Source organism: Doryrhamphus excisus, linkage group LG20 (assembly GCF_037039965.1).
Source record: "Doryrhamphus excisus strain RoL-2023G ecotype Guam linkage group LG20, RoL_Dexc_Guam_v1.1, whole genome shotgun sequence".
Taxonomy (NCBI): domain Eukaryota; kingdom Metazoa; phylum Chordata; class Actinopteri; order Syngnathiformes; family Syngnathidae; genus Doryrhamphus; species Doryrhamphus excisus.
Window position 1 is genome coordinate 4726620 of NC_136376.1, and position 16814 is coordinate 4743433.

Sequence of the window (16814 nt, forward strand, 5' to 3'; positions counted from 1 at the left end):
ACAACAAATCACATTTAAAAAGAAAACTGGCGTAAAATTCGACCTAAAGCGTTGAGCACATGCTATCCTAAATCTATTATTGATAACCGGGACTGGTTCAAGTGTTCCATTCAAAACACTGAGCGCAAACACCACACTCCGCCCTTCAGTCGGCCCGTACAGGTGTCAAAACCGAGTGCCTTTACGTTGACAACACGCTTTACGTAATGACGTCACGAGCTCAACAAAACAGACGTGATTTGATTTTTTTGTTTTTCCTCATTTAAAATAACTACGCCCGTTAGTGTGGAACTATGCCTTGTATAAAATAACACTGTATTTAGGACATAGGAAACTCGTTTTAAATGGGCATTTTTATGTCAAATGCAATGACTGAAAACATTGTTTTGAAAATTCATTGAGCATTAATTTGAACATTCATTGAGTTTGAAAATATGAGTAATTGAATCCAGATTTGTCAATGTACATTTGAGAGGGTTGCTGTAAAACTGCATGTGCTTTGTTATTTATATGTTTGCATCATACATGTATGCTGGTTTGCATCTCTAAACACAAGTGGGGACAGCTCTGTTGGAGTAGACAACAGCACCAAGGGGATTTTAGACGTGTCCAAATGAGACCAGGAAACCCGCCCACTTGGTTCTGGTTGACGGAACTAGCGGTCGAGTTGGAGGCATCCATTGCTGGAAGTGTAGACGCAGGCAGGCGCTGATTCAAGAGCAATGTCAAGTAAAAATTGATATGCTGGAAATTCTCATGACTCGCTTACACAATAAAATGCAGCACTGATTGACAGTATGGTCATACCCTTTGTGTTTTTGTGCAGTAGTGCTTTTATTTTGAAAGCCAAACCAGAATGTGTGCTTTCCATTTTAGTGACGACTACTTCCACGACGCCCTCTCTGGCTGCTGCCGGCGTACCAAGCAAGCACTGAGCAGCCGAGGAGGAACCGCGCGAGTGGAGGCCGGAGCCAGACGGTACTGCGGCAGCAACGGTAGGGCTGGGCTCCACTCACACACACACTCACACACAGCACATCATTAGCGACGTGGAACCTTGAAAACGTGTCACTTTTATTGAATGGACGAATAAAAAGACGTCATTTTGCCATAGTTAGTAGTCCACGTGAAGTTAGTGGAAAATAAAAAAAGGAACGAAAGTGCTGATGCTCATCTCAGGTTGTCAATAGATTTAACCGTTTCGCGTCAGCACATCATCTAACAAATATTTTAAATCATCTTAGACGTTTTCCAACCACTCTGAAACGAAGGTTGACATTTAATGTGAAAACAACAAACAGATTAGCTTAAACAACACAGCGGTTGATGGCGACCCACAGTTTCTATTGTCATCGTGAAGACCCTGCAAAGCGTCTCTTCGCAGTCTCTTAAGGCTATGATACAAATGCCGGTTTTTAACACATATGCCTGTGATTTGCTTGTATGTTGGCGCTTCATGGAGGCTCGGATGCATCACAAAGGAGGAGAAGGTCGGTCACCCACACCGCTAGGCTTTGTGTCAATGGACACATGATAGCATCATAATGGTGCTCTTTCACTATAATGTCGAAGAGAGGCTGCTTCAGATTGTCTCTTATAATAGATAGCTTCTCGATGATCCTCCTCCTTGTCTATACGTGGAGGCTTTGTTTTGGTTTTTTTTGCATGCATCTGCTTTCTTTGTGCTCATATTGGCTGTCACTTAACAGCAAGATAAGTGTATTACATGCATTAAGTGCATGCATGAAAGCAGGACAATTCAAATGAATTGTTGATTCTTGTTCTTACTTGGTATATAATGTCAGGTGTGCCGTACCTTCACATTTTCACCTTACCAAATTGATAATATAATCATAAATTAGAGCACAAGCAATGTTTGCTAGGTTATGCTGTTTCCCGCTGTTTCCTGAGACCTACTGCAAAAACACTAGTCAAAGTTTCTCTATATAACTGACACAGTCGGCTATTTTTAGGAACTTGCTGCAAAAAGTCAAAGATTCTCAATATGGTCTGAATGCTCTGCTGTTTTTAAGGATCTGCTGTTGCAAAAAATTCTGGTCAAAGATCCGTTATGCAGTACCAGTTGGCTGATTTTTAGAAGTCCACGCCATATACGACAGGAACGCTCTGCTGTTTTTCAGGACCTACTGCAAAAATACTGTTCAAAAATCCTCTATATGACAGGCAGACTACTGTTTTGAGGCCCTACTGCTAAAACTGCAGTTAACTTTTTTTTTGTTTTTGGCCTGCGGGCCACTTATTGAGTTCCGAAAAGGTGTTACGTTCTCTATCTACTGTTTTTACAATTATTGCAAGGTATGTAAACAAAAACAGTTCTCTCTGATTACTTGCAGTGCTTTTTTATATTTGTAGTTTATTGATGCATGTTCCTCTTTATGTCGCACACCACTGACGTTTGTGGGCATGAAGCCGTAGAATGTTAAGATAATACCAGTCCACTTCAGCTTTTCCTCTCTATTTCCATTTTCCTGTCCTCTCTGCAAATGTGGCCTGTGGTGGGCTGGGCTTGCCTGAGCTGGGAGTATCCATCCAATGGGCGGTTGCATTTATTTATTTATTTGAAATATACTGTGTCAGCATCACAGCACAGGACGGTTGATGCATCCTCTGCCTTTAGTCTGAGTGGGACTGTTCAATAGAGCACTGTTGTGTTATAAAATGTTTGGCAACCTCATAATAATATGTATTCAATATGCACACAACCTTTTCTGTGTCAAGCTACAGTTGAGGGCATTGTTGTGTGTTTTGTGCGGCCTGCCCACAGCCATTGTGTATGGAAGGAAGTTTAGGAAGTGACGACTGTTTTCTTCTTTTGTAATGACGTTGTGCTTTTTTGGCGCTGAAACATCACGTCATATCTAAGGCTAGATTTAGGTCAGTTTAGTGAAATATCAGCTTTATATCTTATTGCTCCAATCTGCCTGAGTAGAAATGTTAGGGTGCATCCCTTTTAGTTAGGATAAAGTGCAAACTGGTGGGTGAATAGAAAAAAGGACCCACCTTACTACTAGATATGTTATCTGGAAAAGTTTGGGCTCTTTTTTTATCCGGATAATTATGGTAGAAACTAGAAAAGTGGCTACAGACAGCCTTTTCACATAGTAGTGATAATATTGGACAGTTGACAGTGCAAAATATTTTAACCTCCCTTGTTGTGGAATATCATGGGTGTTTCTCTACACATTTTTCCTGCACTGAACTCCCAAGAAAAATAAAACAGCCAGCAAACGACCCCCACATCTGTTTTGGGGTGTAACTCACACCCGCCTTGCTTTCTGTTATTATGTGCTTCTTTCCACAACAGATATTAATCTCATATTTGTCCGTCGCCAGGCTCTCCACTATGATTGTTTTGTCATGCTAATGTTGACGTAGCCCTCCAGTGTGCAAAAGCGAGAGTTCCCCGTTTTCACGCCAGTAGAGCGTCAAGTATGTGCTCGGAATTCTCTGGAGAAATGATCACATGCTCTGAAAAGCCTTGTGGTACATGTCTCAGTCACCGTTGCTGAAAGATGAGCATTAATACTATAATATAGAAAAGTCACTCATTCAAAGTCAGATAATGAAATATGCTGCTAGTTCCAGGGGAGGAGATGTAGTTCTATTCTACCATAAATACTTTTATTATGGCCAGGACATTCTTAAACGGGAAAAAGTCAATGTATGCAACAAAATTTTTTTAAACTGTCATAATAATTTGGAGTGCATGAGAAAATGGAACACAGAACGTAGCTCTGTTTGACTGCATAGTTAATTATTAACAAGTATATTGCACAACCAAGCAGCAATACAACCAGTGTTGTAAATGAGCAGTCAACATTTTTCGGCGCTTTGTACTAATTATTGGACTTCTATAGAGCAACGCCACGCAATAACCCACACAAAAAGCTTTCCAGATCTTCCAGATTCTGCACCTTGTCCTGCAGTGTTTCCATGGACTTCCTCGTCGGTTTAATTCGCTCCACCCCTGGCCCTCCTCTAGGTACGCCCAGTCCAATGTGATTGGTCACGCTCTCAATCGCTCCTAAGGACTTCCGGATATGTAGGTCCATGTTTACTGAGTGCAGGCAATCTGCAACGTATGCATTGACATCAGTAGAACTTGGTGTTAGAAATACTCATAACATAACATTCTAACAACATTTTGTAGGTCAGAAAAGTGGAAAAAAAGCATAATAGGTCCCATTTAAAGCACATGCAGAGGTATATAAAGCTGCTAAATGTGTCCAAAAATACATCATGAGGTTGCCTACAGCCGCAGCTGTTAATGCCAGGTTTTTTCACCAGGTGTTAATTAGAGACCCTGGCCGTTATTTGCTTTTGTAGGCCACACATGGTGACTTATAGGAGACTTTTGGTTTATTGAAAGTGCTTTTTGAGATGTAACGTAATGTCAGATTTTAACATCCTGATCAGGTAAAGTATTCCATTTTTGGGGACTTTGCTGTCATCTGTTGCTGTTGTCACATTGTTGTGATGGAGTCCCTTTGCATTCTATCGGGAGCTGTGATGTACTAACCGGCATTGTAGCCCATCAGTCTTGTGACTGCAAGTGACCGGCTTGACAAATGCTATATAATACTACACGCTTATCAGCGTCTGGAAAGCTATGTTTCCAGGATATGTGGGTCTTTGGGTCACAAGGTCCACGGGGGTCACTGAGCATGTGGTGCGTTTGTGTCTAACAACCAGTAGCATTGTGTGTTTATTTGTGGGTGCGTGTATAACAATAACAATGAAGCATGAGAGAAGGGTGCTGGCTAAATAAAGGTGTGTGTTTGCACGCTTGTTTGTTCCTTTCGCCAACTGCTCATATGATGTGTGCGACCGCCTTTCAGCACCATATGGTCTTTCTTTCTGTATAGTACACTCTCACCCCTTCCAGGCTGCATGTGCATATCCATACCACACACACACACACACACATACTGTCCATGCACACCAGAGGTAGTATACTGACACTGACGTGATTTATTGCCTTGTTATGAGCTTATTATTAATGTCATCCTCATATCTTAAATGTTAAGGTATTGTCAATGTAATAAATCACAGACAAGTGTAATATATTCTGATCCCGAGGGCCTTTCTAGTTTACTGCATTATTAATTTAGCTGTTGTGCAACTGACAGGCCAGAAAAACATGCATACACTTTGTGTGAGTGCTAAAAAGTTTTAATAACATCACGACAGACAATGCAATAGCTTATTTAATCATCAACTATTGATTTTATTGATGTACTTAATGTACTGCATTGTGCTTTTGTCCATATAGAACTCCAATAGTCTCAGAGGCCTCTGGGGATGACAATAGCCCCCTCTGTCTGTCCAACAACAGATTGTTTGCGTGTTTTGTCTTTAATCTACTGCTTTGTTCAGTGGTCTGCATCCAGTTAAGACCCCCTAAGGGTCCAGAGTCTTTCCTGCTCTCGGAGCATCTCAAATGCCCGATTTCATTGTCTCTTGTCTTTCATGGTGAATTCGATGTAACTGACCCGATAGGTCAGCGTTTTCAAGGCTACAAGCATCTGTAGACTTCAGTCTTAATTGGTTTTGGTCGTAATGCCTGGAGGTGATTTCTGTCCTTTTGTTCAAAATCCAACAAAGTCGAACAAAGACGATTTTTCATTGTTGAACCTGGACTTTTTAGTTGGCACAATATTAGGGATTTTTATCTGATCTAATACATCGTCCTGAGAAGCTATTTGTTTATTTACTTGGTTTGCAGTAGTTGTACCGTGTCATAGTGACCACCATTTCTAATAATTTGACACTTCTAAATCAAGTGATAAGAATACAAAGACATCAGGTGAATGCTAACTGCAATATTTCCATATATTGTTTAATTACCATATTAAAAGTATTCCAATCAGAGACAATGTGGATCTTTACAACTGGTGGGATATCCTATTTCTTAGCCGCTCAAGGATCAGTTATCTTAAATGTATCTTATAGTTGGCATAGTATCTTATAATTTGTTGCTATCTACCCCCGGCTGGTTTCAGCTGCATCTCCCCAGGTCATTGTTGTATATGTTAGTGACAAGAAGAAAAGCTTGCTTGGGGAGGGGAGGTATAAATCTCTAGAGCTGTCCTTTTCAAACTTTTTCTACTGTCTTATATTCAGGCAGTGTCTCTCTGATGCTGCCAAGTACAAAAACAGGCCACAATTTAATACAACCCTTGTATATGAAAACTATACCCCAAATGCATAAAAAAGTAAACTGTAAACTGAGTATTGATTAATGTGAAGCTTGAAGCTTTTTCCATCACTCCACACCACAAAATAAGTAATAAATACATGTATGATTTGTGTTGATATTAGTATTGGCCGACATTCACGGTTGCAATGTCAGTATCGAGCCAAGTCAAAAAATTGTAACGGGGCACCCCTAGTCTTAGTTGTCTGAAGTAGTAGTAGTTGTAGTAGTCTCTAGCGGTTTTATTGTGCTCTAACGATTACAGTGATGACTTTTACGCCAGCCGGTGTGACGGGAGTATGAATCTTGCTTTTCTTTCTTTTACTTCCTCCTACTCCCGCTGTCTGCCACAATTTATTTAGTGTGTCTTGGCCAACTGTGCTCCTGAGTCATGATGCTGAGCCAAAGAGCAGATGTTGCATCACCCAAGGAGATGCAGCAGCCGTGGAAACCTATTGAGTTATTGCCTTATTATGTATCTAGTGTATATGAAATTATTTCCGGTGCCCATATATGTGTTTGTTATTGGCTAGTTGGGAAAGTGGAGTACTCACGGTTTGAAATCCAAGAAAACACAACCCAGACCTCCCTATCTGCTGGTGACTGAACATTGCCCCATTTGTGAAGGCGTTGACTTGCAAACCCGCATGCTATGCCATTGATTTCAGATTCAAAGACAAAACAAAAGCACAGCACGAGTTCAGGATTCAAAGATGAGTGCAGGAAGTGCTCTTCTTACTTCCTGAGTGACCTCCTCTACTTCTCCTCTACACAAAGAATTCACAGTCATCTATGAATAATCCCCCCCTTTCACTCCTCCGGGTGTTTGGGCGTGTGTGTGTGTGTGTGAGTGTGTTTTTGTGCACGAGCATGGGAGTAAGATTGAGCATCGGAGTCTCGGGGTTGGGGGAATTCCTGCCAAAAGTATGAGATCACTATTAGTCTTTATTTGTCCGAGCAGGACTCTTTGAATAAAAATTAGATCTCATACTTTATTAATAATGATGCAAAATGTTAAAATAGATAAGTGTCATTTACCAATGCGTTTGTTATTGTGGTTGTAGTTTGCAGTGATTACACTGGGAGCTGGATGTTAATATTTCTAATCATACATAAGAGCACATATGGCAGGTAGCATTGCCTCCAGCAGAGCCACTACTTGTACATCCGTGCACTACCCCAGCTGTGCAGTGCTTTTCCTGTGTGGTCGCTACTAAGAGGTTTGTGTTAATGACACCACACAAGCTTAGAGGGATTCCTTCCCAGTCTGCCTCTGCTACCACATGCTCATTAACTTGTTATTGTGCAGCTTCATTGTTAATGGAGTATATATAACAATCCAAGTTGATAAATAATTGGGTCACACACATGCGATGCTTATTGAAAATATTAATCCCAGAAAATAATTGTAGTACATTACAACTAGGGATCGACCGATATGGTTTTTTTTCCGGTCGATACCAATTTTTTTCCATTACCCTTAGCCGATATTTGTGGCCGATACTGCTTTTGCTCCCTCGATTTATATTCAAAAATTACAATGATAACAAATATTACAGGTCTCAAGTTTAAACAAGTATTTATTGAAAGGTAAACACTGAAAACAGTAGGATTCAGCTTTCTTAAACAATCATTTAAACAGTATTATCAATTTTAAAAGGAGTAAATATTCATATCCGACTGCGTGTGTTGCAGGGTCCTCCAGCAACACAAAGCTGCCCAGCGGATGCCTGTCTGTAAATGCGCAGAAAAATATATCAGCGAACCTGTGCGCGTATTGGCCGATACCGATTCAAGTCAAGAACGCAAATATCGTCCCGATATATCGGCCGGCCGATCCTTAATTACAATACTACTGTATGCCAATATATTGGATTACAATTACATGTCTTCTCTAGAGTACTCTCTTTACTCTCTAAGTAAAGTTTGTTGTTCCAAAAAAGATGCATATGACTAAGATGATGCAGCATCAACTTCCTCATATGGAAAGGCAGATCTGAGTCTTGTATATAACTGCGTTAAGTTGCCAATGATGTGCAAGGGGTGCAGTCGATTAAAATTTCACCCCAGGGATTATTGAGTTGGTATACCGAGTGCTTAGGAGGTCAAACGTACAAGGACTTACCTCAGTAATCTTTAATTCCCTCTTTGACAAGCCTTTCTTGGCACTCCTTACCGTCGTTTTGGTGCTGCTTGTGATTAAAATGGGGCTAAATAATTGAGAGAAGTATTGAAAAATCGTGAAGGAGGCCGCATTTAAGTCTGACCGTCGTCTTGTGATTCAGTGAAAAATGTAATTATAAAAATGACCTTTCATGTGCTGCAATTTACACCCCCTCTCGCAGTCACGGGAGTTCAATTCCCCACGGCGTGTTTGTTTTGTACGTCATCTTTAAAGTCTTTATGCATGAAAGGCCGTGAAGTTTTTGATATTTTGTCAGATAAGTGTGTTTTTATTTGGTTGTAGCTGCTTCTGCTTTGACCTCCTTTTCCAGCTCATTCTGAAGTGGAGCGAGGGTGGGGGCAGTTATGGAGGGGAAAATAACTGCCCTGCTAGGAAGGCCAGCCAACATTCCTACATCACTTCCTGCACTGACATCTGGCAGTGATCAGGGAGGGGAGGGATGTGTCTTACTGGCTGGCTGGAGTGTTGGTTGCTCAGCCTGGAGTCATGTTGCAGGACTATAAATCTACTATCTACTGGTCAGCCGTGGTTTGGTGCGGTTTGGTGTGGACAAAAAATGTGACTTTAATATAACTGGTGCGCACTTTGATTTGTTTGGCTTAGCATTCACACTGCTGTTTTTGTCATGTAATGGCTGTGCAGTAACCAACATATGCACGCAAATATTCTAAAGAAACTGTTACTGTGTGTCTAAAAGCACCTGATGTTGTCAAATAAAAAGGGAGAATCATTGTGATCAGTTGAATGCTTCCTGTTACAAGCTAATTGTACCTATATATTTCACCCATAGGTGTGCGACACAAGCAGCTGCAGCGGTGCAGACATGAGTGTGACCTCCTGGTTCCTGGTGAGCAGTGGGGGCACTCGTCACCGACTTCCCCGGGAGATGATCTTTGTTGGGCGGGATGATTGTGAGCTCATGCTACAGGTGAGGAAAGAATGCACACACAGCCTTCTTGCTTCTCTAAATTACTAAGTGTTTTTTATTTATTGACCGAAGAAGAAACAAAAAACATACAAATAATATTATTTGTCCAGACTCCAGAAGAAACAGAAAAACGACAAAATTATAGGGTTTTAAGTGGTTATAATTGATAGTTTTCTATATCTCCTTCATTGATGTTATGAATAATTTGGTTGACATGCAGCTGCAATCTGATATATTCCATCTAAATCCATTAAAATCCCATGCCGATTACAACATTTTGCCACGCGTGTCCGCGTCCATGCTGAGACAGCGACTCTGCAGCTATACGATTACTCAGGGGGGTACCTCTGGTCAGCGTACTATGAATAGAAAGTGGGGCAGATACTTGACTTTGGTTGATCTGAGTGACTGTGCTGTTTTGCATCAAGGCTGCGGCACTCTGTGCTATGACATTATATATACCCAATGTTTACCACCACTACTCCATTGCCTGCCTGATTGTGAGCGAAACAACTCATTGCACGGCATCATACAGAGTACAGACCAAATAACTTTATAGATATCGCTGTTGTTAAAATGTGAGCATTTTTAGCTAAGATGTGAAATAAAATGTTGCTTTATCCCCATCAAAATACCATGGTAGTTTTCTTAGCACATGTCCAACCCCTTAGGAGGTTTCATAGCAAATTTTGTTTAGCAGTTTTTGTGCAATCCTGCTTAGTAACCAACAGACAGCGCCTTGGCAGAGGTAAAAATAGCCCCCCCCATGTTTCAGTCTGCTGATCTTTTCCCAGCCGACCTGAATGCAATCATGTCATGCTTTTATGATGCAACCAAATGTCAAAATTAAGCTTCAATTTCTCTATCTCCTGTGTTTCCTACTGTGTTGTGTTCATTTCTGTGTGTGTGTGTGTTTTTTTTTTTGCAAGTTGTGTGGCTGTTGTCCATGTGACCGCTCCAGCAAGCTAATCACTTGGCAGGAAATGGAGGGCTAAATCATCGCTACACTTTACTACATACTCTAGCAGTGATTTTAGTGTTTTTATGTACAGCACGATGAGGTAGCGTGTGTATGGTATTTACCATAGTAAAGCAAACATCTGTACGTGTGTGTGACAAGCGCGAGTCAGCGCCCTGAAAGTGTGAGGTCAGACAAGCTGCTCAATCCGTTTCTATCCCGTTTGATCCAGCCTAATCTCGCTAAGGTAATCTGTATTATGGTTGGCTGGTTTTAGGTGCTTCTCAAGGCCTTTTTTACCTCTGCTTCTCAGCCCTTATCGACACATTTTTACCTCGAAACGTACACATGGAAACCAGATGTTTGTGTGTAAGTTTGAGTTTTACCCCAAATAACTCAGTTTGTGGGAATTCCTTACATAGTTAAGCAAAACTAATCCAAATTTGTGTTTAAACATTTAGTGACATTGGCACCTGAAAGGCATACTAGTGCCTGCATGGCGCCATCTAACCCTGACATACCCATCGGAATACTAATACCATTCTGTGGCCTTAAGATGCCTTATATCTGAAGTAGCTGCCGCTCCTCAGTCTACAGTCGTCACATAAGCAGTAACTGATGATCAAGATCATGAGCTACTAAAAGCATGCATCTGCTGTATAAGTCGTGTGTTAATGCTCCATGTTGATTTGTGCTTTGCAGTCGCGCAGCGTGGATAAGCAGCACGCCGTCATCAATTACGAGCCGGGCTCAGATGAACACAAAGTCAAGGACCTGGGCAGCCTGAATGGGGTGAGTGTGTAAACAGAAATATGCAGAGGGACGTGTGAAGGGCGAATACAAGAGATTTGCTTGATAGTGCTTAAAAAGGCTGATTGATGGAGATAGATCCAGAGAGGTTTCTGCTAGTCAATAGAACTTTCAAATTGTCTTCTCCTAATCAATCCTTGGGCCAATGGAGATGTTAATCAGGGCTGAGGTCAATTTTAATGTTAACCTAATTATTTAAATCCTTCCCGATGGGGACAGTCTGTTTAACAAATATAAGCCACAAGGCAACCTTGGGACCTGTTATGCTATTGGTCGACTTATCGGTAGTAGTAGCTGGATAGTCCAGCATCTTTCCCAGAGCTCCGGCTTCCTCCCATAGGATACAGTCTGCTTCATTAAACACTCAACTACATATTTTTAAACTTGAATAATGATTTGGATTGCATGAGAAAGTGTGATGGAAAACATAACTTTACAAGTCAACAGCCAATATTTCCAAGGTAATGTTTAAGGTAGCTTAAGTGGCTGCATGCTTCATGTTTTCTTGTGGACATAATAAAAAAAAATCAGGTTGCCTACAGCCACAGGTGTTAATGCCGATGTTTTTTGACCCTTCACACAATTTAGACACACTGGAAGTAATTCGCTTATGTAAACCATTGGGGACGTCCACTGAATAGAGGTGTTAATTGGAGCATGTGCAGTAAGTCGACACGTTGTTTATGTATTGTATTATTTCCGTGTGTCAATAAAGATTACTTGCTGGCTTGACTTTGCTAAGTGGTGTTATTCATGCGCAGTGATTACCACTTGACTCACAGCACCCACCCCTGTAGATTAGACGCACATGCAGCAAGTTGCGCACATCCTCTCCCAGATTGTCGACAGGAAGTAGGAGTCAGAGTCACTTCCTGCTGTGTCACCGACCATCGACTTGTTTAGTTGGATTGAGGGGAGTTTCCTGCTGCTGAGTCAGATATGTTGGGCAATGTACTTACCATCTTTCTTTCATTTTAAGTAGAACGCACATTTATATGCTCTGTGGACATGATGTAACAGAATATTCTGGCATTTGAGCTCAATTTTATGCAGTATTAGACAATAAATAATAGGAAATAATACAACTACTTACATATAATACAATAAATAACTGTTAACTTGTGTCTTTCTCTGCAGACGTTTGTAAACGACGTTCGTATTCAAGAGCAGATGTACATCACCCTCAAGCTAGAGGACAAGCTGAGGTTTGGATATGATATCCTTCAATCTGTCTTCTAAACACCCTCACACACCTTATCAGTCACGCCGGTGTTCCTCTGGGATTCATGTGGTGCACTAAATCTGTGCATGTTTACTTGGTGTTTCCTTAACTCGGCCTATCTCACATACCAACTGGTTCACGGTGGAGAGGGGCGAGCTCACTGTGCCCGAGGAGGCTCTCAAGGTGAGATGGCAAACTCAAAACCACCACCCCCCCCATGCCTACCTCTTGAGTATCAGTGTTCATCCTCCTTATCTGCCTTTGTTGGTCCCCCTCTAGCATGAAAAGTTCACCAGCGGCCTCCAGCTGAGCAAGAAACCATCCAAAGGTGAAACTACGAGCACGACGACCATGAGCAAGTCTCCAATTAAGACCCCATCAAAGACGCAGAAGTCTTCGCCCAGTGGGGGCGCCCCCAGGTCCGGCCAGACAACAGCAGATGGGGTCTCTCCCTCTAAGGAGCACACGCTCAAATCTGGAGACACTCACAAAGCAGAGGAGAAGATTGGAGGTGAGAAGCAAAAGAGTAACATGGAACAAACTATATACATGTAAAGATGAGAAATCATACAAAATTGGGGGCAGAGTATTTGATTAAAAAATTAGATTAAAAAAAAAAACTTCTTACCAATATTTATTCAGGACCAGCATTCGTGGACACGTCACCAAGAAAAATAAACGCTCTTACTGTACTTTAAGATGATTTTTTTTGTGTCAAAAGAGCCTTCCTAATCATTCACATCCCTGACCAGCAGGGGTCCTACTTAAGCTCCAGATGTTGAAACAAGGCCACATAGAGCTTGTGTTATTATTAAAGATTAAGTAATAAGAGTGCCATCATAATACAATGCCATATGCCAGCACCACTTTTTCTATATATCCTAGTATAGTACCAACTACAGACACGCACATACTCTATACAGTACTGTGGGGGACATACAGTATAGTAAACACACAAAGCCACCCATCTGCATTTTTAATGGGGGCCCATTTTGTGGTTCGGTAGTAAATCTGCTAGGTTATTACAACGATGCAGACCTCACCCAGGTATTAACTTGTGCTAGATGTGCATGTGTTATCCTGTTTTCAGGCAGGACCCCTACTTAGCATACACAAAACATCCATAATTATCCTGCTATAGTGTGATTGAGCCCCCACAGCATGGGATGAGGTTATACAGTAATAATAGCATCCTTTTGTTGCATGTATTCTTTCATTTTTTGTTCTTGCTGACCATTAAATAGATTAAAATTAACTGTTTTAATTTATTGCAAACATGTTTGTCAAGTGGTCTGGAAATAGACAGTGATGCACAGACAAAACAAATGGGAACTAATACACAAAAAAAGGACTCCTTCCACTATTTAAAGTACAAATGCATTGTGTACCTATGTCATGTTAAGCGGAACTTAGTGCATTTCCTCCGCTAGTCCATGCAGTTTGTTTGGTCAAGTGTGAACACGCACCCAACAAGCAGGCCAAGACTATATCAGAGATGAGATGAGAAAAAGCTTCCAGAAATGTCAAATATGTAAGAGAAAATGCATTGGGAGTGCTATCTTTCTACTTTGCTCTCTCTGTGGTTGACAACTGCACTCCATAAAAGTGCTTCTGGTCAAATCTAAGATGGGAAAAATAAATCAGCAAAATATAAAAACTGAAAAAATGACCAGTTTGAAGAGAACTGCACCCAAAGTTTGCCCCAAGCGTCTTTTTCAATTTTCCATGCAGCCTTCTTCTATTAAAATAAATGCTTTGCCCTCTCCTTCCCAGGGGATGTTGCATCTCTGCCCCGTGGGACCCCCCTGTACGGGCAGCCGGCTTGGTGGGGGTATGGGGATGCAGATGACGAGAACTCCTTCAAACAGGACACCAAGATATCCGGCAAGAAGCATGACCTCACTGGTAGGATGTTCCACGGTCATACATGCAGAAACAGTTCAGATTACAACAGTCGCACAAAGCCCCATAGTTTATCCGTCACTGGCGTCCAAACAGACAGCGTCTTGTTTGCACAATCTACATCCAAGTGTAAACAAAGTGCTTTTTGACAGAACGTGCTATGTAATGTATATGTGTGTGCCTGCCCGTCTTGACTAGGGGGCGGGGGGGTCACGTTAACTGTCACTGCACAGCCAGAGTAACAGGATTAGAGGCTACACCAATGGTAAAAGAGCTTAGCGATATCAAATCACTTTGGCCCAGACTGCTTTAGTATGTGGACCGGCCTCAAAATCACATGTCACATCTGGATGGATTCTCTGGCAGCATCTTCACCAGCCTGCAGAATTAATTTGATAGATTTTTGCCGTTTTTTGTGGAGTAAAAGTGTGCAAAAAGAATAAGCGCTCTTTAAAAAAAGCAGGCGAATGGGATTGGCGAGGTCTGTCATGGAAGTAGGTGAGTGTGATGTTTGTAGCGAGAAGGGTGGTGTTGCACAGTGGGAGAGTCTATATGGTAGTCACTCTGTATGTCTGTTGCATTCAACTTTGCAGTGCACATGTGGCTGTTTTAGACCAAGTGAAGGGAGGATAGCGTGGATGAATTCCTAAATTCAATACATGTGTGTCAGTTTGCTTCAATGTGCACGTCTCTTCCTCTCTTTCTCCTTGGTGAATAGGCTATGTTGACGGAGCCCCCCCTCCTTAGTGCCCCCAGCTTCTTTTGTATCGTTGTCTGAAATGCCCCACACACACACAGAATTTAAATAGCTCGATCATTACTTCAGCATTTGGTTAAGTAATGCTCAGCTAACTATGTCTCTAGTTTCTATTTCAATACATTTTCATGTGTATGTAGTGGAGGCTCATGTTATTATAGTGAATGTCTATTACTGTTTTTGATAACTCCTTAAAATGTAACTTGTTTTGGATCATTCCATTGAGGGATTTAATGGCTTACCTATACAAATGATTTCATTGGATCATGCCTGTTTGGGCTGTGTATGGCATTAAGCAAAGGTTGAATCACCAGGCAACCACAACAACCCTTATTGTGAACACCCACGGGGGAAAAAACACCAGGGACATAAATAGGGAAAATTCCACACCTACTGTTTCAGAATTGAATAAGCCTGAAGGAAGAGATAAAACTCTTAAAGTGACTGTTGGTGCTCATAAAGAGACAGTAGGGACACACGTTCCTGTTAGAACATCACCGAAAAGTCACTTTTGCATCATTCCCTCATATCTTGAGCATTGATAACATATTGAATATCATAAAAGTCCAAGTTGTATAGTTATTCTCAAAGAATCACTACACAAACATGCATCATATGCACTTTGAAGATGGAAATTCATCAATTTCAGTTTGTTTATTTGCTGTTAAACCCACTCGCCGGCCGTATGTTGCCACAACTGCTCCCCAGTATGCAGCAGATGGCCCCTTCTAATTTTTCCGAGAGCATCATTTATCATATTTAGATCCCACAGAGGCTTTGTTTGTTCCTGCTAACGCACGGATGAGACTGATGTGAAGCAGGTTTTAAAGATGACCACCAGCCGTTTTGTTGTCTCTTTTTGGACACACATGGCATTTCTACTGAAATCAGACTTAAAACATTGCATTTGTAGTTTAATGGGGAGAACTAGAGGGTGCTGAGAAGATTACAACTATGGTGATTTAAACAGCAGCTTTTGCTGACCAATTTTTCTTTTTGAACAGCAGAGGGCAAAGAGACTCGTCGGGGAGGGGCAACCAAAGAGGACGGCCACAATCCAAGCTACATGGAGGTGCCTACCAAGGAGAATCATGTGGCCACTAATGGCATCCATGAGATTCCCACCAAGGACACAGAGGGTGCCGCCTCTCAAGGCAACACAGGTAAAAAAAAAAATCAGTTTTGTGTTTTCATATTACTATTGTTACATCATACTACACTATGTTGTACCAGGCTACAGCAGTCAGAAGTGCAGCCTTGGAGCCGTTTTTGTCCGGCAGCTCATTTGAGTATATTCTGAAAATGTAATGAATATGTACACAGCTACAGCAAGGTCCACTTTTTTGGAAAGCCTAAAATGTCTGAGTGTGTCCACATTTTTGTCCATTAGTGAGGTCAGAAGTCACTGATGTTAGACCTGAGAGAGAGCCGTCTTCATTCTAGCACATTCCGAGAGGTGTTTGATGTCCTCCAAAGTCATCCAAGCATGCCTTTCTGGAGCCTAGCTTTGTGCAGTGAGAACAGAAACTAAAGCCTAAAGGTGTTTGTTGGAAAGTTGGAAGCATACATTGTCTTGCTGAGATGAAGAGTTAAAGGAAAACTGCACTTTTGGGGGGATTTTGCCCATCAGCCACAATCTGACGTGATATGAACACACGTCTTTGTCTTTTCTGTGTGTTTTAAGACAAAAGGAGACGGCTCATTACTGGACATAATAATGGAACACACCTGTACCGCCTATTAAGACTAAGGATCGACCGATACATCGGCCGGCCGATATTTGCGTTCTTTACTTGAATCGGTATCGGCTGATACGCGCAAGGGTTCGGACGGAG

At 41.6% G+C, this 16814-nt stretch overlaps 1 protein-coding gene across 7 annotated transcripts in view; it reads left to right on the forward strand.

Annotated features, from left to right (window-relative positions):
* The first annotated feature begins 921 nt into the window (after positions 1 to 921).
* The window catches only part of cep170aa (centrosomal protein 170Aa), a 28284-nt gene continuing 12391 nt past the window's right edge, over positions 922 to 16814 (forward strand). For 6 of the 7 annotated variants that reach the window (XM_078787332.1, XM_078787337.1, XM_078787335.1 and 3 more), the window contains exons 1-8: positions 922 to 995; positions 9193 to 9330; positions 10991 to 11080; positions 12236 to 12314; positions 12445 to 12503; positions 12600 to 12831; positions 14094 to 14225; positions 15984 to 16142. In XM_078787332.1, coding sequence (XP_078643458.1) covers positions 9226 to 9330; positions 10991 to 11080; positions 12236 to 12314; positions 12445 to 12503; positions 12600 to 12831; positions 14094 to 14225; positions 15984 to 16142 — 856 coding nt within the window. In that variant the 5' untranslated portion in view covers positions 922 to 995; positions 9193 to 9225. The remainder of the gene's footprint in view (positions 996 to 9192; positions 9331 to 10990; positions 11081 to 12235; positions 12315 to 12444; positions 12504 to 12599; positions 12832 to 14093; positions 14226 to 15983; positions 16143 to 16814) is intronic. The other variant, XM_078787333.1, reaches the window with a different exon arrangement.